Here is a 23,900-nt window from a genome sequence, read left to right as displayed (position 1 = left end):
CAACTCTGCTCACGGCCACAAGACTACTAGCAATATTTGTGCTACTTGGCGTACTTCTATGGGTATTACTCTATTCCCCCATCCTGCAGTTAGCCCTGATATGAATCCTATTGAGAAGTGCTGGAGGAGAATAAAACAAGCTCTCCATAGGCGCCTAAGGCAGCCAACAACTGAGGTTCAAATGGTTGTAGCAGTATTAGAAGAATGGGACAAAATTCCTCAGGAATGGATCAATGGGCTTATTGAGCAGCAGGACTTCTGGGTACACGACTTAATTAAGCGATGTGGCTGGTCTACAGCTAATTAATTAATAAAATTCATGATTCTGATGCCCTGAACGCACGGACTTTTGTCCCCATGTTCGTTAGCCCCTGGGTAAGTGAAGTTACGAATCTCAAATACATGGTTCTCGTGTATCGCATGTGATCAAGACGGAATCACGATCTGATAAAAACAGAGGGAAGAAGTTGTTTCACTTGATTTATTACAGTATTTTCTACGGAAACAGTATGTTGTACTGTGTAGGGTATCATGTATTTAACCCACGCCCAAGCCCAGATCCACCTTATCCTGCCTGCCAAAGGAGCTCAAAGGCCGTCACTTCGTGCGACACCAAACCGAAAAGTGACCCTTGCACATAAAATACGTGCATCATGTACAGCTACAGGTACATGTTTGCTTCCGTACACACAGCCAATCCCAGACGCCACAGTTTTGCATCTCTTAGGCCAATAAACGCCAATTTCCCCCGAAAACCAATGAGACCACAATCATGTGCAACCCAGAGGCCCCCAAAGGCCCCCAGGGGCCTGTGAAAAACCCTTCGTGCATGGTATCATCTCAACAAAAGAAAAAGAAAAAGAAGATGCACATCCCTGGTGGGGTGGCAGGAATGAAAGAACACCACCATCAATGGCGGGGTTGCAGAATCAGTCCACATAGACATTGGTGAGCTGAGCAGAACCATGCAAATATGCACATTCGAAAAGAATCTTGTTTCAGGAGTGGGACTGGAAGTCCGCAGCGATGGCGAGCGCGTCAAGTCCACTTTGCTCACTCTCGTGTCGCCCTCCGACCGGTCGGTTCAGGTGAGGGAGACTGAGACTCGGCTGTCCGTAGATGCCCGTAGCCGTCGTCGGGCTTGCAAGTGTGGAGTAGCCGTGTTGGGTGGCGGTAGGAAAAGCACCCGTTTGGTACAGAATGGCAGGGTCCACAGGAGGTTGCTCCGGTGTTGTGAGAACTGAATTTCGACTCGATGGCCGACTTGTGCGACCGGCGATCGAACTGGGCTTCTTGATACCGGCTGGGATTGTGAGGGTTTTCAGTCCAGCTTTGGGGGCACCGCTTGAACGCGATCTTTCCTTGTTGTGCGTCTCCAAGTGCTGCTTCATATTGTCGGTGCGTGTGAATTTCTTCTGGCACCCAGGCCATCTACAGCCGACAGCTTTCTCGGCGGTATGGATTTTGGAGTGTCGAGATGCGTGGCCAGAGGTAGTGAAGGTCTTCCCGCAACCGTGCGAATCTCGATATCGGCATGGATATCTCTTGGGGCCTCTCTCGGGAACATTGGGATTTTGGTAAGATTCTTCGTCATAAAGTCGTGGCTCAGTATAGCCATACGATGGCTGTTGGGGATCCGCATATGACTGCCGCGCAGCATATTGACTCGTGGGATAATCCTCAAACTTCTCTCGTTGGTAGTCGAAGTGACTTTGGTCCTTGTAACCAGCGCTGGTGTAGGAGTTCTGTCTTCCAAATTCGGATATCAAGGTGGGAGTAATTGGGGACAGAGGATCATGGAGATTCGAATCGAAAGAGTCGGCGCGAATCAAGCTGGGCGTGTGAGGTGAAGATGTACTACTGCGAGCAGAGGTACTGGAATTAGATCGGGCCATCTGTGGATGATCGTAATGCGAGAATGTGGTTCGAATGGGGAGTTGTTGTTTCTGAGTGGGTTCATCGTTGAGAAGAGAAACCCGTCTTCCTGAGGAATCTCTGGCGTGCATGCTCGGCCGCGTCGCCATCTTGGGAAATTGTCAATCGACTTCAGATAGCGACGACAAATGTTGTTGATGAAAGGGTCCAAAACGAGATGTTTTGGATGCCTCAAAAGAATGGTGAGATTCAGTGTCAAGCTGAGAAAGATCGATCAATGCAGCAGATGAGAAGCAAAGGTGTTTGTTATTGCGACTGTGGTGGTTGAGTTGAGGAGATTGATCAGGCGAGGAAATACTAGGCAAAGGGATGAGATGAGATTTTGTTTTCAATGCTGGATTGAAGAAGAGAGTTTTTAGATGGTAGGAGTTGGGGGGGGGAGGTGCAGAGGGGAAGAAGCCGGGGAGGCGTGATCGTGTGAATTGGAGGTGGAGGTGAAGGGGAGGGCCTCGCGATGTCGTGTGGTAGTGGTAGTGGTAGTGGTAGTGGTCGTGGTCGTAGTCGTGTGGTGGTAGTGTTGGTGGCTCACTCGGGGTGGGAGAATGGCATGCTTTTACAGCATGGCATTTTATGATTTCGGAGGAAGCTGCGACCAACCTTCCTTCCTTTCGCTCCACCGAGCAACCTGTAACTGGTGGGTCAGGCCCGTGACTAGGACTGGGACGAGGACAGGGAACCAGGGCGGAGGAAAAGAAAGAACGAGACGAGGGACATTTAGACTGGGACGACGACACGAGTTAGGGCTCAACGCAAGGGAGCAACACTAGGGAGATGGACCAGATGAGGACTAACGCACCATTCATTCATTATATTTGGACAGCTGTGAACGGGGATGAGGGTGCGTGAAGATGCGACGGGCAATCCTCCCCTGTCCTGCCCTGCTTAACACCACACCACACCAGTATTACACTTTCTTGGTCTCGAAAAGAATTCTTGGTTACTTGGACATCTAGCGTCTGCGCGCTGCAAAGTCGGGTGCCAGCCGTCAACACATGGCGGTTTGAACAAGGGGAAGGAAGCTTTCTGCAGCCAGTCATGAGCTCTGAGGAGCTCTCTCTCCGGAATATGTGACAGATCAGTGAAGCGACGTTTGGGTTGGGGGCGTCGCTGGGGGGGGCTTTGGGAGGCTTGCGATTCTTCCAGATGTGGTGCGACCCTCACTGGACCAGGGATTCGGAGCCACCTCCAAGGGACCTCCAGTGTCGTCACCAGGGAGCAAAAAAGATGCTCAGGGACGTGGGGAGATCCCGCTCGGGTATTGCTGCTGCTTCTGCTGTTCTGGATCAAAAGCTGCACCGTCGTGCTCTTTCCTTTTCCCTGTGGTACATCTGATTCCATGTTCTCCTACCAAAATTCCACTGCCTTTTTGAGGAGAGTATGTATAATAAGTCATGTCACCGCCTCGGTCCTAAAGCAGAAAACAAGAGGACGACGTGGACGTGCTCTGCTCTACTGTGAGGAGGTGAGCATTGCTTGCATGATACTGTAATAGGCTCTATCTTTAAAGCTGGATTAGGATCTGACAACCAGATGCCTGGCTCTCCCTAAGCTTTCCCTGGTGCAAATAGAAATCGACACCGTCCACTCTTATTGATCGAGGACGCAACAAAGAACGAAGAAAGACCCTACGTGCGGACTCCATCTCCGTCGCGAGTAGCACGTCGACCAGGTTTGGTTGGAGAATGAGAAAGGGCATGCCATCACCATCTTACAGTATTCACATCCATGGGCATCAGCTGTTTCCCACCCTCGACGGCGACACAGAAGAGGGGTCTTGCTGTCTGCTGTCAGCATCGCAGGTTGCACATTTGCCCGCTTTGAACCTTATCTCATCCATCACATACCCACCACACACCACACACCACACACTCGCAAAATCAAGGGTGCTGGGAAAGCTTGGAAAGCATCCAGGGCTGCAGCTGCATGTGCATGTGCATGCTCGCCTGCTGACGCCTCATCCTCGAAACGGGCTGGCTGCGTGCTTGCTTTGCCCGTAAATGCAAAAAAAGAGAGTTCAATATGAGTGAAAGGGGTAATATTTGCCATGCCTTTCGGTGTATACTTTTTTTTTTTCGCCATGTTTCTTGGACGGGTCCCTTAGCCTTGGCGATCGAAAGCCGCTGGTGCCATTCTAGCCCGCATCCGCAGGTCTGCATCGTGATCTTGCTGTACGATTGCCATGAAGCCCACGAGCCCCGCATCTGTGCGACTCTCCCGATGCTCCCACAGACAGATTCTCGACATGTTCGGTCGCTCAGACGTGTGATGAAGTTCCTTCTTCAGCGCGGCTTGCTCCTGATCTCAGACATACCCATCTGATGGCCTTTCGCAAAGTGCATATCATATTCAACAAGATGATAGCGACGGAGACAGCTCCGCGGCTCCGATACGACAGATCGCACTTCGTCGCCTCGCCCGCGCACGAGTGCAGCGGACTGGCACTTGATGCAGGGTCTTTCCTTTCTGGTCTAAGCTGGATGCGACAGTGATCGGCGGGGACCCGCTTCACAACGGCTGGCTCCACTTTTCCCTATCTCACTCATCAGGAACGAACCCACACCAGGGTCCAAAGCTGTCCCCCGAAAATCTGGGGTTCTTGTCGCGCCCCGGCTTCACTTGCCTGCCTGCCTGCCTGCAAACGACCACCGCCAGAGGAGAAGCGCATCAGTCGCACCAAAAAATAGATGCAATTTCTTCCCAACTTCACAGCTTTCACTTTTAGACTTTCCCATCCGGCGCGGTCCCAACGTGCCACTTGTCACTTGTCACTTGTCACGATGCTGCCGAAGGGACATGACTCCCGTACCGTTGGGCAAATTCCTTCTTCATGCGCGAAATGGCTCTCCGGCACTCAGCAGTGATGTCATATAAGGGCAAGAGATCGAGTTCTCTGAGGGGATCTCTCATTCGGGGTGCAAGTGGATCCCATACGCGCCGTTTCGACCATAGCCGAGCCAGTAGTGCGCCCCTCCTCCCGGCCGATGGTGTTCTAGACGCTGGACGATGGGCCTTTCCTTTTTTGGTCGGTGCTCTGCTCTGCCTCGACCGCAGTCACAGCAAGTCCCATAGAAATGCCAACATTCCAATCCCGCCAGCAGATCTTTCAACATTATCTGACATGCTGACTCGCATCTGGTGGAACGGAATAATATGCCGGATGCTCTGCATCTATCTACTGTACTTTATCTATCATCAGGATCTCCCCTGCCTCTTTCCAGTGACATGGCAGATGGAAAGGGGGCACAATCATCATTCGGAGGAGCCTCGTATCGTCGAAGACTTCTTTCCATCTTACTATTATCGTGCGGAGATTGAAAGCTATGGGCATGATGCTGAGAACCGCCAAACACCGCAAGAAAGAATCCAGCAGAGCGGAAGAACGACAAACGCGTACCTGAACCATCAAAAAGTAGTCGGTGGAACCCTGCCTCTGCCTCGGCGCGCGGGCGACGGAGCTGCCTCCGATCTCCTCTCTATTCACAGATCAAGATACTGTACTGTTCACCAAATCTACGGCGCAGAACCCCTGAACCAGGACTCGGGATCGGGGTTCCTCGCACCCTAGACGCCACAAATCCCAGAATTGTGCGACAGCCTAGACCCTTAAAACAAGACGTCATCGAAAGTCGCAAAAAGAAGGAACCAAGAAATTGGGAGTCGGCGGTCGAAAGAAAAAGGGTTCACTGCATTTCCCGCCGGATCACACTCGCCAATGCTGGACATCACTGCCGACAAAGCCGAAACCACCTTCTTACATTTTAGCACCCATTACGATCTTCACCTAGATGAGTGGCTAAAGAAGACAAGCGCCTTCTCTCCTCGCGCGATGAAGGGTATCAATGCCATAGAGAGGAACCCTCACCAGTCCAATCCTTAGCTTTGGGGATCACATGCCTAGGGGCAGCCAAAACATCGAATTTTGAAATCCCATAGCGACGATCCCTTTGGCGCTGATCCCCCTCTTATCGTCTCTCATCCTGTCGACTCTATCTTTACCTCCACCTCTCATACTTTCTGTTTCTCAAATGGTTTTAGGAGATACCTCCGTGCGAGATATGATGTAGGCTGTCTGAAAATTTCCGTTCTTATTATTCAAGGATAAGAGGGTTAATTTGTCCTATCACATGGCGAGGTGTCGGAGAACCTCCAGTGAGGCAAAGACTCCAGATGGAAGGGTCTTCAGTTCCCCCTATTATTCTACGTCGGAAACTGCCTTAGCTCGCACCGTTTCCCGCTGATGTTCGTGATCTGGTAGCTCATGCTCCGTCCCGAAGCACTACCATAGTAGTAGGCATCATCGGGCACGGATAACGGTACCTTCCAGGGTCTACTTTCCATCGTCACCCAAAGATCTCTATCTTCCCAATCCAGCAAATCACATACAAAGCCAGTGAGGCAGGCAAGCACCGGACAACACTCCCTGAACCAGAAAGGAAAACAAGACCTCTCCATTGTCGCATCCAAGTTTCGCACAGTGTTAAACCCCACCCAACTAAAAGGTTGACCTCCTATGCAGAACCCCACCTGACTCCTTCACTGGAAACTTTAATTTTTAAGCCTTGCCTGAACCATGAGTTGGGAGTCTATTGTTTCCTAGTCTCCAAGCCTATCATAGCGTTGAGTTTTCAAAGCAGCAAGTTTAAGCAGTTATGTGTGGCCACTTGCAGCATTGGCGTCTTTTTTTTCGCTCAAACTTGCATTTAAGAGTCTCTAGTGACTTGGAAGCCGGAACGTTCGGAGATGTTGGGGTTTGGGGAAGTGGGATGAAAGTATCGATTGTAGGTCAGTGAGACGTGGAATGCTGGACTTTGAGATTGTGCTCTGTTGTCGCATGTTGTTTTTCTGTATTGTTCCTTAACTGTTCGGATCTTCAAAGTAGTCTCAATCTTCATCTATGGACTTACGAATCCACATTCCATGCAGCGTCCTTCTCTTTTTCTTCCTTCCTGTACCAGAATAGAGACCCCAATATCTTGCGGGTGTTCATAATGGGACTGACTTTCTTCTATACAAGAACTACCATCCCATTCTACTGTTATCATCACTCATTGCAAACTTGAAGTGTCCAATTTCAATTCCAGCTCCCAATCTGCAAACAAAACTGTTCACGTGCACAAAAGCCATATCTTCCAGAAACTTAACCATGTGGAGCTTTTCCCAACTTCCTTCCTATTAGAAGTCTGTCTGATTTAGATACATGACGCATGAGAACTCTAATCAACCGTCGGTCAACAAACCGCCCTGTTGTAGGCGGAAAGTTTAGAGCATTCAGAAATTAGAAGTCCAGACATTTGCTCAAGTAGTATTTGCTTCATCCAGATTAGCAGGCACATTAGTCCTTTGTCAATGAGAGGGGCATTTTTCTGATACTGTCAAGCAAGTACCATGATAATGTATCCAGGACACTCAGAAGCATCGGAGGCTCTTGCGTAGCTGAGTGGTAGTAACTATTTCTAGGTTGATCCTCCCCACCCCAGTCTTCAATGGCTTTATTCTAGCTATGGTAAATAGCCACTAATGTCTGGATTCTCGGTTAGTGAAGTGATAGCATAAGGATTCGAGCTTAGTCAAAATATATACACCTCCTCTCATACCTCTAGTCTATTTTGATAGACATGATTCATTCGTTACAACCAACCTGGCTATCTGAGGCGAGTTGACAATTTGAATCGCTACTCCGAATTTAAACACTGGCCTGCCTGCAGACTCCGGAAAGTGCGATAAGGCGATAGAACATATTGGCATTCGGGATATTGATGCAAGTCTTAACCCTTTGTAGTCTACCTGGCTAGCGGATTTGTGATCGAAGTGTTAGCTTAAGATGCTTATTATACAACTGGTAGCTATGATGAAGTTACAACAATATAAACCCGTAGTCTATCATTATTTGTAGTAACTAGTAAATATTATTATTTATTTAACACTTCGGTGCTTAGTATATAATAAATATTTTCACACAATATTTTTTAAGTTTTTAAGTTTTTCATTTGGAATTTGGAATTTCAATAAAATCCGAAAACGGGAATTAAATTAGAAAATCGAACTTAATACTACAATTTTAACAATAATTCTTTTACAAAGAGCAAAGCTTCTGTAATGTGCAAGTCTTGTCGTACTCCTAGCCTTCGACATTGAATCTCAACCATGTGCTCTGCATTCCACCTCCGGCCCACGACAACTATTACTGGATAGCCTACTAGATCTGCATCTCTCATCTTCCAAGGAAAGGAGTGCGACCGATCGTCAATGATGAGATCAAGCACGCTCCCTGCATCGAATATGGGATGGCAAAGCGCGTCATAAACCTCATTTGCAGCCTTTTCTAGATCCTTTCCTGGAACGATGACGACCTCGTATGGTGCCATGGCACGAGGCCAATTCAGCCCTTTGTCGTCAGCAAGGGTCTCCGCGACAGCCCCAATCATGCGTGTTACTCCAATCCCATGACAGCCCATCTGCAAAGGTGTTTGTACATTGTGATTTCCATCACGAGATTCCTCAATGGTTGACTGTTGGGCGTCTAACAAATCGGATGGTACTGTGACAGAGGCACTCAAAGGGTCGCTATACCTTGTCCCTAAATGAAAAGTGTGGCCAAGCTCGATCGCCCGTTCAACTTTCAACTTGCCATCCGGACATCGCGGGCACAAGTCTCCTGCTCTGATACGCAACAGATTGAGGGGCTGCTGCGTGAGCGGGTCATTAACCACGGTCTCTATTTCACTATCCGGAATAAACCCCTCCCAAAAAGCTGGCCGAATTTGTAAGTCGGCACTTCCCGAAACAATGCTTTCTCGAATGGCAGAGGACAAGCGGCAGTCGACTAGGTTGAGTACTCTGCGTGGAGGCGGCACCGGCGTGCTATTCTCGCAACTGGTAGTGGGGCGAAAAGTCTGGAGTGTCCATAGGGATAAACAGTCCTGGAGAGAAGTGTCGAGGTCTGGGACCAATGCCTTCACAGCAATCATGTTGACCTCGGGGGCGCTAGATGACCCAAAAGACGGCGAACACTGCGAGAGCTCTGGTGCGTACCAGACATTGATCAGAGTACTCCTATCTCGAGAAGTACCACGCCATACATGTACGTCGTCCTGGAGGAGTCCTGAGACTCCGTCGGCTTCTGGAATACCGTTCCTGGCAGATATACTCTGGGGATTTGCGGACTCTGCTAGCTCCTCGTTGGCCACATAGTCACAAGAGGTGCAGCTGATGACATGATCTTCACCTTTCGAAGTAGGAAAGTGAAATTCGTGACTCAAGTTCCCTCCCATGTCACCAGAGTCGGCTTCTGCAACGAGGTATGGCAGCTTAATTTCGTCGAACAGACGAGCATAAGCTGCTCTGACTTGATGATACGTTGCAAGAGCAAGAGATGAGGTATAGTCGAACGTGTAAAGGTCCTTCATAACGAATTCTCGTGTCCGAAGTAGACCGTGTCTGGGACGTAATTCATCCCGATATTTGCGTGCTATGGATAGCGAGTTAGAGGAATATCCGGTTCTGTAGGCTCTCCACATACATATCTGATATAGTCGAGCGGGCAGATCCTTGTAGGACGACACTGTACTTGCAACCAGAGAGGTGATCTCCTCCTCATGAGTTGGAGACAGGATGTATCTAGCATCCCTTCTGTCCTGAAACCGGAAAAGCTACAAGCTTGTTAACAGGATCAAGGGAAAAGGAAGTCTAGTGTACCTCGGCACCAACGGAATTCAAGCGCCCACTTCTCGCCCATAGTTCCTCGGATGATATCGAGGACAGAGCCAATTTCGACGCACCTCTTCAAGTCAATATAAGTCACGAAAAAAAGCTAGAGTCATTACCTAGTTGAGACATGTACTTGTCTATCAGTGCTTCTAATTTGTCTTGTACTTTACGACCTAGAGGAAGCATATGAAAGATGCCAGAGTGAGCCTGATAAGTCAGATATCTGTTCGTGCTCTTGGGTGACGTCCAGCAGACCTGACGCAAAAAGCCCGCCCGAATAAGCTTGGAATGGGAGTCTGGCGATTTATTAGTATGGGGGAAAAGCTTCTGGTACTGCGGGCACGCACCCTCATTCAAAGCTACCGCAATACCTCCAGTTGGTACCCACAACTTAGACAAGCGTATTCGATCATCTTCCTGAATGAACAAATAAGCTATAGCACGTGACGAACAATTTTTGGAGGGATGGACTAACTTTATTCTCTTGTGTCGACAAGGTGGAGTTGAACCGAATGCATTGATTAAGTCGACTAAGTGTTATAGGTTGTACTATGCACCGGTTCCGAGCTTGTACAGAATTGATTTGACTGCCTTTGAAAAAAAGGGGTGTCGCGAAAAAACATTTCATTATGAAAATAAAAGCGTTGCAAAGACCGAGTTGACGGAACAAAAGAGAAAGCACAAAAGCCTCAACGTGACAGCCTCAGATTGGCCTTATTGTACACATGTTCAAGAAGTGAGTTGGACTTAGACTGCTGGAGACAGAAATCTGCTGCAGTCGAAACTGACGACGTTGATTTGTACGATTGATATTGGCACGCCTCTTGGGCTTGGCGGTTTGCTGCGGCTGCGCTTGTGGCAGGCTAGTACAGCTCGGCTATGATAAGATAAGACTGCGATAAAAATTCAATTATTTTTCTTCCTCTTCCCTTACAACGGCATAGGAAATCCGCAACTGGGAGAATGGCCAAGAAGAGGAGCAAGAACTCGAAAGCGGCGACGGGAGCAGGGCCTTCCACCGACGGGGATATCCCACTGCTGAACGAGGAGGCATTGTCTGCTTTGACTGCCAGGATCGAATCAGGACTTGGAACGAGCAATGCGCAACAAGAATCTCATCTGGCCACCAATCGTGACCATGAAACCCGGGACAAATTGTCCAAAGAGTCAAAGGCGACTTCAAAAATAATGCCGACCGAAACTCCGAGAGGCACGAAAAGAGACGCCAATGGCAATGCAAAACTTGCTGGTCAGCAGTTGGGCAATAGTCGCAATTCTACACATCAGAGCGAACAAACTGGAGACGCTCGGAACGCTATGTTGGAGGAAATCATAGCTCTTGGAGGTACCGAGGAAGATCTAGATCTCATTTTGGATGTCGCGTCCGACGAAGAAGCCGATTCCAGTGCTGGTATCACTCTTGATAAGTCATTTCGGAAAGAGCTTGCAAGTTTTGTCTCGCAGCTTGGAATTGAGCCAACCACGAACAGTACGGAGGCTGATGCTGCAAGTGAAGACTCAGAGGACGATTGGGAAGCGGCCTCTGCTTCAGATGCCTCAGAAGGATCCAGTACACGAATGGTCGAAGCTGTCAAAGAGCAGCAACCAAGCACAACAACAAGGAGGGTTGCAGCTGCATCAGGAAATGTTAACCATCTCGTCAGTATAGGCTCAAGAGAAGGGCTTTCTCAAGCTGACCTGGCATAGATCTTTGAAGCACGTCCTGATTGGCATGCTACTCCGCTTCCTACTCTACCTACTTCGCAAGTCCAAGATACCTCAGAGTACCGCCACGCTGTTGCAAGCCTGAAGGACTATGCTAAATCTTTACTTGAGGCTGATAGTAATCTATACGCTTCTAAACATCTCTCATCATCATCGTCACATCGCTTTCTTTCTACCATCATGGCTTCCGGTACACTCTCAGACAAAGTCTCGGCATTGACACTTGTGGTCCAGGAATCTCCGGTACACACCACCAAGTCTTTTGAAAGTCTACTCACGCTAGCCAAGAAGAGAAGTCGGGGCCAAGCAGTAACTGCTTTAGGTGCACTGAAGGATCTCCTAGGAGCAGGAGTGGTCTTGCCAGCTGATAGACGTCTACGTACCTTTGCAACACAGCCTGGACTCCTTTCCACGTTGCAGCAAGAGTCCCTCCTGAGCTGGAGACCCGGCCAAAGCCTGCCTGGCGATCTCTCTAAGGCGCATTTGATATACTGGGCGTATGAAGACTGGCTGAAGGAATCTTATTTTGATATGCTGAAAGTTTTGGAGGGATGGTGCAACGACGAAGTTGAATATGCTCGGTCGAGAGCTGTCAGCTATGTTTACGAGCTTCTGAAAGAGAAACCCGAACAAGAAGCTAACCTCCTTCGGCTTTTGGTCAACAAATTGGGCGATCCGGACAAGAAAATCGCATCTAGAGCGTCGTATCTGTTACTCCAATTGCAGGTCTCTCATCCACTCATGAAGTCAATAATTATTCGATCGGTGGAGACGGAATTACTCCTTCGGCCGGGCCAAAGCTCACATGCGATTTATTATGCCATCAACACACTCAATCAAACAATACTGAGCGCTAAAGAAGAAGACGTGGCAATGAAGCTTCTGGATATTTATTTTGCCCAATTTGTTTCGCTGCTGAAGAAACCAGAGCAGTCAAAAGTCGTAGATGCACCTGTAACTAATCGCAAGGGACAGATCCAGGGAGGAGGGGCACCGATGGGCAAGAAAGCAAAAGCTCGTGTGGCTAAAGAGGAAGAGGCCAAATTGATTAGCGAGGAGACGACCGAGAAACTGATATCTGCGGTCCTGACAGGCGTCAATCGAGCATTTCCGTTTTCACAAACCGATGACCTCACGTAAGTCCTCATGTGAAATTTAGGTAATTTACTAACACATCTGGTAAGCCTCGAAAAGCACATGGATACTTTGTTCAAGATCACCCACTCTTCAAACTTCAACACTAGCATCCAGGCGTTGATGCTGATAGAACAACTAGCTACAACCAAACACCTGGCCGTTGACAGATTTTACAGAACTCTCTACGAATCGTTGCTCGATCCACGTCTTGTCACGTCTTCCAAACATGCTTTGTATCTTAATTTACTGTTCCGGGCGCTGAAGGCCGATTTGAACGTAAAACGTGTAAAAGCGTTCGCCAAAAGAATGCTGCAAGTTGTCACATTACACCAAGCGCCGTTCATCTGCGGAGTTCTGTACCTTTTAAGAGAGCTAGAGACGATTTTTCCTGCCCTCAAATCACTTCTTACCGAATCTGAAGAAGGTGATGATGACGAGGAAGAGATATTTCGTGATGTGCCCGAAGATGGCGAAATATCAAAGGCCCAATCCACAAATCTTGATCCACTATTTCATCGTGCACCATACGATGGGCGGAAGCGAGATCCTGAACATAGCAATGCAGACAAGAGTTGTCTTTGGGAATCAGTAAGTCCTTCCTCATTCTCTGGTAGTAGCGGCCTCTAATATGATCAGATTCCTTTTCTAGTTCATTTTCATCCATCTGTATCATTATTCGCCTCACGACTTCTGAACAACGAGAAATTACCACCCAAACCCGACTTGGCCTCTCATACTCTCTCAAGCTTCCTCGACAGATTCGTCTATAGAAACGCGAAAACAGCCGCCAGTGGACCAAAAGGGGGATCTATCATGCAACCACTCTCTGGTGGTGACAGCCGAGGAATACTTCTGTCGAGCAGAAATGGTATTCGCTCCTTGGATCCTCTGAACACGGAGAATTTCTGGCACAAGAAGGCAGAAGATGTTGCCGTTGACGAGGTATTCTTTCACAGATATTTTAGCAAAATCGGCAAGTCCAAAGAGGCTTCTGGGAAGAAGATATCTGATTCAAGAATGGCGGAGGATGAAAATGGAGAAGAGGACCAAGACGAGGACGAGATCTGGCAAGCGCTTGTGGATTCACGACCAGAGGTGGAGGGCCCCAGCGATGATGATTCTGACATGGAGATGCTAGACCTAGAGGACTCAGATGTGTCTGTCAATGAGTCCGAGGTTGAGAGTGAAGGAGAGGTAGCCTCGTTCGAGGACACAGAAGACGAAGAAGGCGATTCGGATGGTCTCTACGAAACGATGACTAATGGAAGCGGTGCTGAACTTGAAGTCGATGATCTCTTCGCGAGAGAATTACAGACTGCGGCAGGAGAGCCAGAAGAGGAAACGGGCAAGCAAAGTGGCAGGGAAAAGCGGAGGAAGCTTAAGAGTCTACCAACCTTTGCATCTGCAGAAGACTATGCAGAGATGCTTGACAATGATGAGGATGAAGATTTTGGAGGGTCGAGTTAGACTGTGGGTCATGAAATTCCAAAGCACATGCTCAATTCATTGCTACTGTAGAGCAAACCAAACCATTGAAAAATTCAACATTAAGGATCTGCTGATCAAGAGTGAGAAGACTCCCCACACCATTCCGCGGTGGTTGCCTCATACATCAAACCACTCAAGTGGGTCCTTCTGGTGAAAAATTGCCTTGAAGAGTTTGTTGCCATTAGCTTCCTCGATTTCTTCCATGTGGATGCAATGGAGTTTGGCCATCTCAGCATCGCCACCAATGAAAGCTCTAAACATGAAGTAGCAGCTCGATCCTCTATTGATCGCAAGATTAGTTCTGTCGATATTTAGAGTGGTAACTGCTTACTTCTCGGGGTAAGAATGGTTTGGATCCGAGTCCGGGAGCAGGACCTTTCCAAACAGATGCATTCCGTAGGCAGAAGTAGCAATACGAACTTCTTTCAGGTCATCGGCTAGCTTGAGTTAGTTCATTGTCCATGAATCATGAGTCCGGTACGAACAGGAGAAGTTTGTGAGTTGGTGGTCTGACAAATTGCGAACCAAGGTGAAATATTCAGGCTCGTGCTCTGGTCAAGAGAATCAGCTTTTTGCTCGGCACCGTCCACAAAAATACGTACTATTTGTTTCATGACGAAGATGTTGTAGCGTCTTCTTGAGCTCGACCTCGATTTCGTTGAAGACCTTTATTGATTCTTCCCTGCAGAAGGCCAAGTCAATACTGAGCGGTATCACGGAGGCATGGGCCTTACTTGGGAGGATGCACAGGCCCAAGTTGAACTGTCTCAGCGGTGGCCATGTTGGGTGAAATCCTAGTGAATGACCAAATCTTTTTGTGTTAGGTATTCTAGAGGTGGGGGTCTGAATAAATGGTGACTATCAGAGAGAGAGGGTCAGATGAATGGACATATTGGGAGGCACTTCACTTTATGTATGACATGGTAAGGCTGACCAGCAGGGTGCCAAGGAGAGCGGAGAGACATTCATTCATGCGTTTGACCATGGGGGCCTCACAATTGGCGGGTAAGTGCAGCAGCATGATGGGGTAGCAGGGGGAACTGCCTGATTTAGGATAGATTCACAAGACAAGACCACTCACTCGATGAGATGCTTCTCAATGTGCATCTTCTCTGTCTGGTGAGCTTTGACAGGACGAACTCGGGTAGGTAGGTAAATGTGCACACAACGGTCAGGCCACTCGTCACAGGACAGGGCATCCGTCCACCCAACAGCGACCTTTCACATTCTTCGGCCAATGCAGGTTTCTACCTCGTTGAAAAGGCAAACAAGAGACATCTGATTTGGTGGGCTGTTGTTGCTTGCTGCAGCGTTCTGGCATGGGCGTGCGAGAAAAGGAGAAGCGCGACGAGATGTGACCCCTGACTAGAGCATGATGACGTTGTCGCGGCCATCATGTTTTGATGTCTGTGGGATGTTGCATAATTGATTGCACAACCCACGTCTATGTTTCATGATTAGATTAAAGCAGGTGAGTATAGTGAGTGAGCCAGGTCTACAAAACCCCAAAGACGTCGTTGCTACAATCATATCCTTCAGGGTACTTACTGTATTTGATCTTACAGCAAAGCCAATCCGTTCTGAGATTCCAGGACACTCAAGGTGTTGTACTTTTGCACTTTTGCAAGGTGCTCAGTTGGACCTACTGTAAATACACATGTGGGAGCTTGAATTGAGGCAGTAGAGAGATTTGGCCCGTTTTCTCCACCAGCCTCGACAATATTCAGACAAGAGCAGGACCTTTCTCGACACCAATATGAGGGACCCAGCAATATCGAACGGTCCATCTCAAAGACGGCACCGAATAACCTTGCGAGACTAAATCCCCAGATCAGGAGTCTGTGCTCTTTGAACTTATATCATTTTTCGTAGCAAAAGAGACACCTCTCACTGCAGGTACCGAAGTGCACACGCCGCTTTCGGCATGGTTCGGTTGCTATCCGCCGATAAGGAGAGCTTATCCGAGGCTCGACTCGACTCGACAACAGAGGGCAAAAGTTTTCTCTGCCAACCCTTCTAATGTCATTTGCCCCGGTATTACGGCCTCGCGCCGCGTTCGGCGTTTGTAGGTCCAGCGATATGTTGGCAACTTTCAGGAAGGGAATCCCACGCGCTAGGAGTTTCGACCTCAAGTTTAGCACCGCCCGACGGCTTCAAACAACTATAGGTACTGCTGGCTCAACTCGGAGATTGCTCAGTATAGCTGACGTTCACGATAGCCTCTATTAGTTCCCCTCCCCCAAAAAATTCCTTCTTCGGGCGTGCATTTCGTTTCCTAACGATTGCTGCCTTTTTTAGCACCGCCGGCTTCATTATGTCTGTGGTCCCAGTTGTCAACGTCGCCAATGGCTACCTCAACCCCCCTTCCGATGCGGAAACCCTTACGATGTTTACGCCCGAAGACGATCTTTCACGCGAGGTTGAGGAGTTCATAAAGAGCCATCCAGTTGCTGTTGAGTTGAGGTCACAACCACAGTTTTCGGAATCTCGTCCACATCTGAAGATACCGGAGGGACAACGAAGCCATAATTTGACAGCAGGAACCCTGATGGGCCCGGGTAGGGTTGTGGTTCCCCCATTCGTGTGGAGTGAACGGGGTGGGAAGTCTCTGGTTTCTATATCGTACCTGGGAGAGGACCTTTGCGGTCATCCGGGCCTGGTCCACGGTGGTCTTCTCGCTACACTTTTGGACGAAGGACTTGCGAGATGTTGCTTTGCGGCACTTCCCAACAAAGTGGGCATGACGGCCAACCTCAATATCAACTATCGCAACCCAACACCAGCCGGTGGTTTCGTTGTCTTGCGTGCAAAGACTACCAAAGTTGACGGCCGCAAGGCATGGGTCGAAGGTCACATCGAAACCCTGGTAGCTGAAGGGGAGAAGCCAGTTGTGCTGGCTGATGCAACGGCCTTATTTATTGAGCCCAGACAAGCTGCAGTAAGTACTTCACTCCTGCATCAGCTGTATCAGCACTGATTGTATTAGACCATGGCGAGGGTATATCCAGTCCAGTAGTTAGGAATACTGAGTTACAAAGCATTGCAAAATAGAGTATGGCTTTGGAACTTGGGGCTTTGAGGACCGTCTACGGACATTGGCGCTTAGACGGAGTTTAATTCAAGACATTGATTTCGGTATAGAATTACCTGGACGCTTTGACTCTCCGCAAGTCCGCCCAGGTCTGTCATGCATTTAGAATAGCAAATAATTAGACGTAAAAAACTTGTGAACGGCCGACCTCTCAACATTTTCAAACTATATACAAGTCATACACGACACAAAAACCTGCAAAGAACCCATCACACGTGATAAACATCTTGGCTGAGCTTCTTGCCGGGATCATTACATACCCCTGGTCACACTAGCATGAAATTATGCCATCCCACCTGCAGACGCGGCTTTCCATTTTTCTTTGATCCAGACAAGTTCCCTCCTCTGAAATCAATTCTGGCGGATTTAGATTCAAAATCGTGAACTGAAGCTCGACCATCCCCCGCCAAAAGTCACATACCGATCTATTTACACTGTCATCTGTGAAAAGATTATAACAGGCGAAAATGGCAACGTAAGTACCCCGCCAAACCCCGCCAAATGATAACTAATAATTAATACAGCAATATCACTTGGCACCCTTCACTCTCAAGGCACGAGCGAAATGAGCTGCGGAAGCAACGTGGATTCACAATCTGGCTGACCGGTCTTTCTGCTTCGGGAAAATCTACGATTGCAACAGCTCTTGAGCAGCACCTTTTGCACCTGGGCGTCGCAGCTTACCGTTTGGATGGAGACAATGTACGCTTTGGGCTGAACAAGGACCTTGGGTTTTCGGAGAAGGATCGCAATGAGAACATTAGGAGAATTGCAGAGGTTCGTTGTGCTCCCATCTTGGGCGTATCGTAAATTGATGATCGAATCTTCAGGTTGCCAAGCTGTTTGCCGACTCCTCCACAATTGCCCTCACATCCTTCATCTCACCATATAAAGCTGACCGCCAGATCGCAAGAGACCTCCACGCAGCCTCAAACCAGGGCGGAGACGATCCGATCCCGTTCATCGAAGTGTTCATCGATATTCCAGTTGAGGTTGCTGAACAGCGAGATCCAAAGGGTTTGTATAAAAAGGCTCGAGCAGGAGAAATCCCCAATTTCACGGGAATTTCTGCGCCATACGAGGCACCAGAAGCAGCCGAGGTTCATCTGAGGACCGATCAATTATCTGTGGAGGAGTCGGTTGCCAAGGTCATGGAATACCTGCATTCTAAGAATTTGCTTCCAAAATAGAAATAGAATAAGGATGAATACTTCTGCTTTGGTCAATGGATTTCTCATGCCATTCTAGTCCAATGCCTCGTGAATCTCGATACAATATTACAATACTGCAATCCAAGCGCCAACTGGGGAATCCCGCATCCTGTGCTATCTATATGATCTCGAAGTCGTAATAAACGTAGGCCGTGTACTCACTTCCCTCGCCATGACCACCTACTCCAGCCGCAGCCATCTCTGAAGATAGCGCCGAATCATCTTTCGCTACTCTTCCTTTCTTGTCCCTTCCGAATGCGTTCCCTCCAAGGTATGAATACGTCGAGTCGAGTGACGCTTTCGCCTTCTTGGCTAACTTAGGAGAAGTCTGGACAATTAGTACCGTCATGGGCTACGATTTGTACATCCACATACCTTGATCAAGCCGCAAACAAAGTCCAAAGGAAGACCGTACCGTAGCACAGTCTCCACAAATACTCGGAGAGTCAATACGTGTATCCAGATCATAACGCTCTCGCTCCAACCTGTCCGTCCAAGCCTCAACGCTTCACCCCAAATCTTCCTTTCATCCTTGCTAACTCGCTCGATCTCCCTTCGTTCTTCCTCCTTGCCACCCTCGATGTACCTGTAATCCCGAGGTGTCCACTTCATTTCCCTGCACTTGTGCTGGAACTCTGCACTGTGCTTCTTGAAAGTAGTAGCAGCGAACAACGTGAATTCATCGTCATGCGTCACCTCAATGGACGATCGTGGGACAACCATAGGTGAAATAGTCTCATAGCTTCGAATGAAATCCTTCTTCGCATTGTTGGGAACCACAACCAAGTGAGTTTCGAGATATTCGGAATCTTGGATCAGCAGTTTAGGATCGACGACAGGTGTGAGAGATTTGGTGGAGAGGTTGCCACTGTCAAGAATTTAGCAAAGGAATCTAGTTATCTCCTTTATGGAAAGGGAGGCACACGTCTGTTTCCGTTGCAAGGTTGTGAGATTCGTCTTGACTTGGTTGTATTGACTCAGCTTGCTTTTGACATCGTTGTCGATGCTTACAAGCTCCTTGAAGATATCAGTTATTGCTTATGTCCTGTGAGTGACATTTACCTTTTGTAATGAATCGATAAGTTCTGCGAGTGGCTTGTCGGCACGGTACTTGATCTTATTCCATACAAAGGTTTTCAGGTATTGGTCTGCAGGCTCTGTTGAGACACGTCAATTAGAGCTCTATGATGAGCAGCTTGTCATGAAACTATTTATGACGACGTACTATCGTTGACAGTCTTTTGCTGAGCAATTTTGTCCTCATCGCCCTCCAGCAAATTCCGTAAGGAGTCTCCGACCTTTGCAACAACAGCTTCACAGGAGCTCTCCAGCTTTGCAAGGTCGTCTGCTTGTTGGACCAATGCATCCAAAGTACCGATTTTGAACTCCGGAATCTTGAAGGGCTGCACGGCTCCATTCTCTGGGCCTACCGTCGAACGCAGAGCACTGAGCGCTTCCTCTTTGTCGTTGGAAGGAGATATGCTCGAGGGCATGCTGATCAAAATGTACTTGGACATCGTTGTTGCTGTGTCGTGGGTAGTGGAGGGGTTTCGTGCAAGTCCCGAGTAAGCTGTAGGGATGATTCGGGTTGCGTGCGAGTTCTGGGCCTCGAGCTTGAGCTGCTCGGTGTCGAGGACGACAAATGGATGCAAGTCAGGGAAGCTTCGATTGAGCTCCCACACTCTTATCGTGCACGTGCTTCTACAGCTCTTACCGAGTGAGACATTCAGCTTGAGACATTCCACCCGACCCGACCTCACTTCACTCACCTCATCACCTTACTTTGAGGAATTCGCCCTAGGTATGTATCTAACATCCATCACCTCGGTATGGACACCGTCTAATTTGTTGATTCATCACAAGGGTTCGGAGATATTCGCGGGTACAAGGAGTTGAACTCGATGTCCTCCAGATGTAGGACAAACTTGCCATCCCCTGCTATTGAACATGATCCGGCCAGTACTCGTTACCATCATCAGACTGCTACATGTACACATTTGTTTTGGATCTAAGTCCCAAACGTGCGATCTGCCGTAGAGACCATCGGTGAAGTACATATCACTGCATTGTCACCTAGTATCCTAGTTCTTATCTATTGCTTGTTTTGCATGGAAGTATCCTTTTACGGATGGTCTTTCTGCTTCTTCGGCTCCTAGAATGTTATTCACGCCCACATGTATCGTGCACAAGGAGAGAAAATGTAGAATCCTTCTGAATGTCCTTCCTCTTGTTGGTACTCCGCCTCTCTATTGCATATACCATTCATTTCTCAAGGGAAGAAGACAGAGATATCCCTGCCTCTTCACATTGGGTGTCACTCTTTGATTTCGAGAGTTTCGAGACCGAAAGTCTTGCTAGAAATCAAAAATGCTGTATGTCCTGCTCAACTTAGGTCATTTGCAAGCAGATAAGCGTAGCCGGCCTGTCGAGTCCCCATGGATCTCTGGCTCTATTTCTTCGTAGTTTGCAAAAAGAATAAGTTGACTCTTTAGTTTAATCTCATAAAATAAAAGTTCATCAGGACGGCTATGGGGTCCAAAATAAGGAGTCGATATGAATACCTTCACCTTCACCTTCACTTTCACCATTACTTTCGCCTTCACGTTCGCCTTCGCCCCAATCTTCATATTCACTTTTACTGTCGCATCATGTTTTCGCAACTCAACCCGAAGAGCACCACCTTGTTCCACTCAATTCTCCTCCTACCACAACTATTTCTCAATTGCCTCCTCACACTGCTGCATAACTCCTTTCAAATGGCTCTTGTGCGCGCCCTCTAAAACATTGACTCCACATCATGGCTCGAAAAAGAGCGTCTCGCAGCGAGCAGCTTCCTTGCCCGTTATTCAACACCTTCAGGAGCATTGCCTCGCCAATCATACGATTTTGCACGGTATCAACAGACACACTTGGTGCGTTATTCCTGTCAATTGTCTTCTACCGAAAGAATACCGGCTGACCTTCACCAGACATACTCGTAGAGCTTTGTGCCGGCCCTGCTGCCACTTCCCGAATCGAGCTTGCACGCAGCACCAAATTGATAAAGAGGCTTTCCCAGACACTGGATCCCGAGTATACCGGAGACGACACCTGGGCAGACGCGGTGGGTGGTCGTTATTCAGGGTAAGCAACACAGAGCGCTACTTCCAACTTCCCCTTCCCAAACTTCCTGAAGCTCACCTCGCACCACATTCTGACAAGTTTGGCAGCGTCAGAGAAGCCACACCTAGTTTGGTGACTCCTTGGAAGGACAGACATCTTGGCGTAGTCTATCGTTACCGACTCGACGAGGCCCCTGAAACTCCAAGCCAAAGTTCTGCCTTTGGCTCTGGATCACTCCATGGCTTGCTTTTCGTAAATCCGTCCGCGTCGTATACATCGAGTCCTCCGAACCAGGAGTCGGGCCGAACTTCTCACCGGAGCCAAGTCAGCTTCGATAGTATCATTGAAGAGCACTCAGCTGGTCGAACCAACTTAGCCCATTGCTATCAGATCTTCAAACCAGAGGCTTATCGTGGACGCCCTCCTTGCCCGGACGTATTTCCGTCAAGCCAAACACACAGTTATATCGCAGCTATGGTTGCTCACGAACGTGGAGAATCGGCGGAAGAGACAGAAGACGGTACCGGTGAAGATTGGGTTGACGATGCGGATGTTGTGCAAATGAAACCTAAAGTTACGAAGGTCATTGTACGTCCAGTCAAAGGAGCACGAGCAGGAAAGAGACCTGTCAAGCTCGCTGGTGGTGGCTTGAAGGAGAAGGGAACCACCACTCTCGGAAAGGGACGGACTGAGGCAAGAGGCATTGAGGAGACGAAAGAGACTAAAGAGGCGAAAGAGACGAAGCAAATCAAGAAAGTCGAGCGTGATACAGAGGATGAGGTTGCAAGTGAGTAAATTCAAAGACTTGTCTCTGCGCTTCATAAACTAATTGCAATAGTTGAATCTTGTGACAGCCAGGTGTGGGACCCGAAGTGGGTGATCCAACGCAAGAGATACGTACAATAAGTAGCTAGATTGTTGTGGTCATTCATCTCGCGAATGCAAAAGGACACCCTGCCGGTCTTTCGGCTTTTATTTTTTCTTCCCATGCCTTTGTCTCTTCCGAACCCTTGTTCTTCATGGGTCTGGGGCCAACTTCTTCGAATGTGTATCCTTCTGGAATATACTGGTTGCCATTGGATCCTGGAACGTCACCGCCCATATACCAAACAAACCAAGCTTCGGGACCCCACCTATTCAAGAGACCTGGCTTGTCTACAGTATATGTCAGTAGAGGAAAAGTTGCACCATTCGCACCATCGACTCACTGTAATACGGGTGCGCCAGATATTTACCCAGATGATACCGTCCGGTCTTGTCTGGCTTATCAGCCAACTCTCGCGCTCGCATGAAAGTAGGTCTTGGCAAGGAGAGATAACGTAAACAATATCGACGACTCTCGAACATGACGTGAGCCAAGTTGAAGTAAGCTCTTGGAGGAGTTGGGAAACTTGAGTTCGTCCGTCAGAAACATCTTTATGTATAGACAAGGCATACCTACCTCATTGCAGCCCTTAGCCTATCTCCCCTGTAGAGTAAGATCTCAGAGTTAGTAAACACCTTTCACACATCTGCGGATTAGGCAGGGATATCGTAAAATTGCACTGGGCTCAATCTAGAGGACAGCTGTAGAGATGGGTAGGAAGAAGGGTCTCGAGAACTTGAAACTCACATAAGAACGCCAACGATATGTGACGCTGCCGGTTTGAAACGCCTTGGTACATAACTTTCAAGAAGTAAGCAGAGTCTCGAATCGTTCATGAACCTGGTACGATATCGAAAAGACAGGAGGTAATTAAGGTCTCTGCCTAGCAGTCGAAACGCTTGCTGGAGGGCGGAAGGCACAAACACTTACAATAGGAGTAGAGGGACTAGTTCATCGGCGGTAGTTTTGTTAGAAGGTGCGGGCACCATGTATCGAACCTCATACGATTCTGCCCAGTTCTGGATGTCCTCAACAAACTCTAGACCATCAACCCACTCAGAGCGTGCAAGCTGGCCCTTATACTGAATACCCATAGCATCGCCGATGCTTTTCCAGAACGTTCCGACAGCGCAAATTTCCATTTCCGTAAATGGACGCCATTCATACTTCTCCACCCATGTAATCGGTTCCGTTACGAACACACTCAAAGTATACAAGAGATCTTCGTTACTTATCTTGCCCGACTTCTGATACATACTGTGAATATAATTCATCCTCGCAATGGCCTTGATTACACGTTCGGATTTGGGATGATGGCTTGTGAACTCCGAGATCAAGACAGTCGTATCAGCATACCTCTTGCTGGCGTTCTCAGGGGTACTAAACTCCTTCGTAGCTACGAGTAACCCAGAAATCGTGGGAATACCATAAGTCTGTTGTCCGAATCAGTAGCATCACACAGAAACGAAGAGCTGTAAACTTTCCTTGAACAGAGCAAATTGAAGGGAAGTCTCCATGATCTTGGGGAACTCAAGCTCCGCCAGATAATTAAGAATTGCCTGGGCATCGGTGTTTGTCATCCAAGATAATGACTTGCGGTCTGGAAAGTTGAATTTCTTATGCATTGCATCTCGACGCT

The 23,900-nt window shown here is 48.3% G+C and overlaps 10 protein-coding genes across 10 annotated transcripts; 4 read left to right on the top strand and 6 right to left on the bottom strand.

Moving 5' to 3' along the window:
* Nucleotides 1–998: 998 nt before the first annotated feature.
* LY89DRAFT_579108 (uncharacterized protein) lies at nucleotides 999–2,006 on the bottom strand (the record flags this gene model as incomplete). Its single annotated transcript, XM_018208988.1, has 2 exons — nucleotides 999–1,690; nucleotides 1,727–2,006. The coding sequence occupies 2 exons, from the start codon at nucleotides 2,004–2,006 to the stop codon at nucleotides 999–1,001; spliced, it is 972 nt and encodes a 323-aa protein (XP_018074605.1).
* A 329-nt stretch (nucleotides 2,007–2,335) lies between these two features.
* On the bottom strand, nucleotides 2,336–3,354 carry LY89DRAFT_438028 (uncharacterized protein). The gene is made up of 2 exons (XM_018207523.1): nucleotides 2,732–3,354; nucleotides 2,336–2,560 (listed from the first exon to the last, which is right to left on the bottom strand). Exon 1 carries the CDS (start codon nucleotides 3,271–3,273, stop codon nucleotides 2,818–2,820), a length of 456 nt encoding a protein of 151 aa, XP_018074604.1. The 5' UTR covers nucleotides 3,274–3,354; the 3' UTR covers nucleotides 2,336–2,560; nucleotides 2,732–2,817.
* A 1,095-nt stretch (nucleotides 3,355–4,449) lies between these two features.
* Nucleotides 4,450–5,816, top strand: LY89DRAFT_438025 (uncharacterized protein). Its single transcript, XM_018207522.1, has one exon. It carries the CDS (start codon nucleotides 4,763–4,765, stop codon nucleotides 5,498–5,500), a length of 738 nt encoding a protein of 245 aa, XP_018074603.1. The 5' UTR covers nucleotides 4,450–4,762; the 3' UTR covers nucleotides 5,501–5,816.
* A 2,131-nt stretch (nucleotides 5,817–7,947) lies between these two features.
* Nucleotides 7,948–10,434, bottom strand: LY89DRAFT_705220 (prolyl-tRNA synthetase). Its single transcript, XM_018217439.1, has 7 exons — nucleotides 10,118–10,434; nucleotides 9,990–10,059; nucleotides 9,898–9,938; nucleotides 9,759–9,849; nucleotides 9,631–9,713; nucleotides 9,455–9,584; nucleotides 7,948–9,403 (listed from the first exon to the last, which is right to left on the bottom strand). The coding sequence occupies exons 1-7, from the start codon at nucleotides 10,268–10,270 to the stop codon at nucleotides 7,986–7,988; spliced, it is 1,986 nt and encodes a 661-aa protein (XP_018074602.1). The 5' UTR covers nucleotides 10,271–10,434; the 3' UTR covers nucleotides 7,948–7,985.
* A 150-nt stretch (nucleotides 10,435–10,584) lies between these two features.
* Nucleotides 10,585–14,057, top strand: LY89DRAFT_715681 (CBF-domain-containing protein). The gene is made up of 4 exons (XM_018218223.1): nucleotides 10,585–11,301; nucleotides 11,350–12,503; nucleotides 12,552–13,092; nucleotides 13,141–14,057. The coding sequence occupies exons 1-4, from the start codon at nucleotides 10,606–10,608 to the stop codon at nucleotides 13,969–13,971; spliced, it is 3,222 nt and encodes a 1,073-aa protein (XP_018074601.1). The 5' UTR covers nucleotides 10,585–10,605; the 3' UTR covers nucleotides 13,972–14,057.
* A 41-nt stretch (nucleotides 14,058–14,098) lies between these two features.
* Nucleotides 14,099–15,000, bottom strand: LY89DRAFT_779040 (uncharacterized protein). Its single transcript, XM_018222265.1, has 5 exons — nucleotides 14,727–15,000; nucleotides 14,595–14,674; nucleotides 14,478–14,543; nucleotides 14,324–14,429; nucleotides 14,099–14,272 (listed from the first exon to the last, which is right to left on the bottom strand). The coding sequence occupies exons 1-5, from the start codon at nucleotides 14,771–14,773 to the stop codon at nucleotides 14,110–14,112; spliced, it is 462 nt and encodes a 153-aa protein (XP_018074600.1). The 5' UTR covers nucleotides 14,774–15,000; the 3' UTR covers nucleotides 14,099–14,109.
* Nucleotides 15,001–16,306: 1,306 nt separating this feature from the next.
* LY89DRAFT_694946 (adenylylsulfate kinase) lies at nucleotides 16,307–18,273 on the top strand (the record flags this gene model as incomplete). The annotated part of the gene is made up of 4 exons (XM_018216740.1): nucleotides 16,307–16,930; nucleotides 17,206–17,207; nucleotides 17,608–17,860; nucleotides 17,914–18,273. The coding sequence occupies 4 exons, from the start codon at nucleotides 16,307–16,309 to the stop codon at nucleotides 18,271–18,273; spliced, it is 1,239 nt and encodes a 412-aa protein (XP_018074599.1).
* Nucleotides 18,274–18,412: 139 nt separating this feature from the next.
* Nucleotides 18,413–19,811, bottom strand: LY89DRAFT_694945 (vacuolar ATP synthase-like protein subunit C 1; the record flags this gene model as incomplete). The annotated part of the gene is made up of 5 exons (XM_018216739.1): nucleotides 18,413–18,622; nucleotides 18,670–19,162; nucleotides 19,220–19,311; nucleotides 19,357–19,451; nucleotides 19,520–19,811. 5 exons carry the CDS (start codon nucleotides 19,809–19,811, stop codon nucleotides 18,413–18,415), a joined length of 1,182 nt encoding a protein of 393 aa, XP_018074598.1.
* Nucleotides 19,812–21,091: 1,280 nt separating this feature from the next.
* On the top strand, nucleotides 21,092–22,302 carry LY89DRAFT_730298 (uncharacterized protein; the record flags this gene model as incomplete). The annotated part of the gene is made up of 4 exons (XM_018219460.1): nucleotides 21,092–21,206; nucleotides 21,264–21,417; nucleotides 21,504–22,183; nucleotides 22,235–22,302. The coding sequence occupies 4 exons, from the start codon at nucleotides 21,092–21,094 to the stop codon at nucleotides 22,300–22,302; spliced, it is 1,017 nt and encodes a 338-aa protein (XP_018074597.1).
* Nucleotides 21,877–23,854, bottom strand: LY89DRAFT_682009 (uncharacterized protein). The gene is made up of 7 exons (XM_018214418.1): nucleotides 23,746–23,854; nucleotides 23,192–23,694; nucleotides 23,009–23,062; nucleotides 22,838–22,864; nucleotides 22,605–22,786; nucleotides 22,298–22,551; nucleotides 21,877–21,964 (listed from the first exon to the last, which is right to left on the bottom strand). The coding sequence occupies exons 1-6, from the start codon at nucleotides 23,839–23,841 to the stop codon at nucleotides 22,325–22,327; spliced, it is 1,089 nt and encodes a 362-aa protein (XP_018074596.1). The 5' UTR covers nucleotides 23,842–23,854; the 3' UTR covers nucleotides 21,877–21,964; nucleotides 22,298–22,324.
* Between the last annotated feature and the right edge of the window lie 46 nt (nucleotides 23,855–23,900).

Source organism: Mollisia scopiformis (genome assembly GCF_001500285.1).
Source record: "Mollisia scopiformis unplaced genomic scaffold LY89scaffold_6, whole genome shotgun sequence".
NCBI classification, from domain to species: Eukaryota; Fungi; Ascomycota; class Leotiomycetes; order Helotiales; family Mollisiaceae; genus Mollisia; species Mollisia scopiformis.
This window is presented reverse-complemented; position numbering and strand designations above follow the sequence as displayed.

Excerpts from the sequence above, each read along its gene's own strand:
- LY89DRAFT_438028 (XM_018207523.1), bottom strand. The coding sequence starts at position 3,273 with ATGGAATCAGATGTACCACAGGGAAAAGGAAAGAGCACGACGGTGCAG.
- LY89DRAFT_438025 (XM_018207522.1), top strand. The coding sequence starts at position 4,763 with ATGCGCGAAATGGCTCTCCGGCACTCAGCAGTGATGTCATATAAGGGC.
- LY89DRAFT_705220 (XM_018217439.1), bottom strand. The coding sequence starts at position 10,270 with ATGAAATGTTTTTTCGCGACACCCCTTTTTTTCAAAGGCAGTCAAATC. Across the intron at positions 9,939-9,989 it reads TGCGGTAGCTTTGAATGAGG|ACTCCCATTCCAAGCTTATT; the intron begins GTGCGTGCCCGC and ends ATAAATCGCCAG. Across the intron at positions 9,850-9,897 it reads GGGCGGGCTTTTTGCGTCAG|GCTCACTCTGGCATCTTTCA; the intron begins GTCTGCTGGACG and ends CTGACTTATCAG.
- LY89DRAFT_715681 (XM_018218223.1), top strand. The coding sequence starts at position 10,606 with ATGGCCAAGAAGAGGAGCAAGAACTCGAAAGCGGCGACGGGAGCAGGG. Across the intron at positions 11,302-11,349 it reads CAGGAAATGTTAACCATCTC|ATCTTTGAAGCACGTCCTGA; the intron begins GTCAGTATAGGC and ends GACCTGGCATAG. Across the intron at positions 12,504-12,551 it reads TCACAAACCGATGACCTCAC|CCTCGAAAAGCACATGGATA; the intron begins GTAAGTCCTCAT and ends ACATCTGGTAAG.
- LY89DRAFT_779040 (XM_018222265.1), bottom strand. The coding sequence starts at position 14,773 with ATGGCCACCGCTGAGACAGTTCAACTTGGGCCTGTGCATCCTCCCAA. Across the intron at positions 14,675-14,726 it reads GGGCCTGTGCATCCTCCCAA|GGAAGAATCAATAAAGGTCT; the intron begins GTAAGGCCCATG and ends GGCCTTCTGCAG. Across the intron at positions 14,544-14,594 it reads TCTTCGTCATGAAACAAATA|AGCACGAGCCTGAATATTTC; the intron begins GTACGTATTTTT and ends TCTCTTGACCAG.
- LY89DRAFT_682009 (XM_018214418.1), bottom strand. The coding sequence starts at position 23,841 with ATGACAAACACCGATGCCCAGGCAATTCTTAATTATCTGGCGGAGCTT. Across the intron at positions 22,787-22,837 it reads AGGCTAAGGGCTGCAATGAG|TTTCCCAACTCCTCCAAGAG; the intron begins GTAGGTATGCCT and ends GACGAACTCAAG. Across the intron at positions 22,552-22,604 it reads TCTGGCGCACCCGTATTACA|ACAAGCCAGGTCTCTTGAAT; the intron begins GTGAGTCGATGG and ends CATATACTGTAG.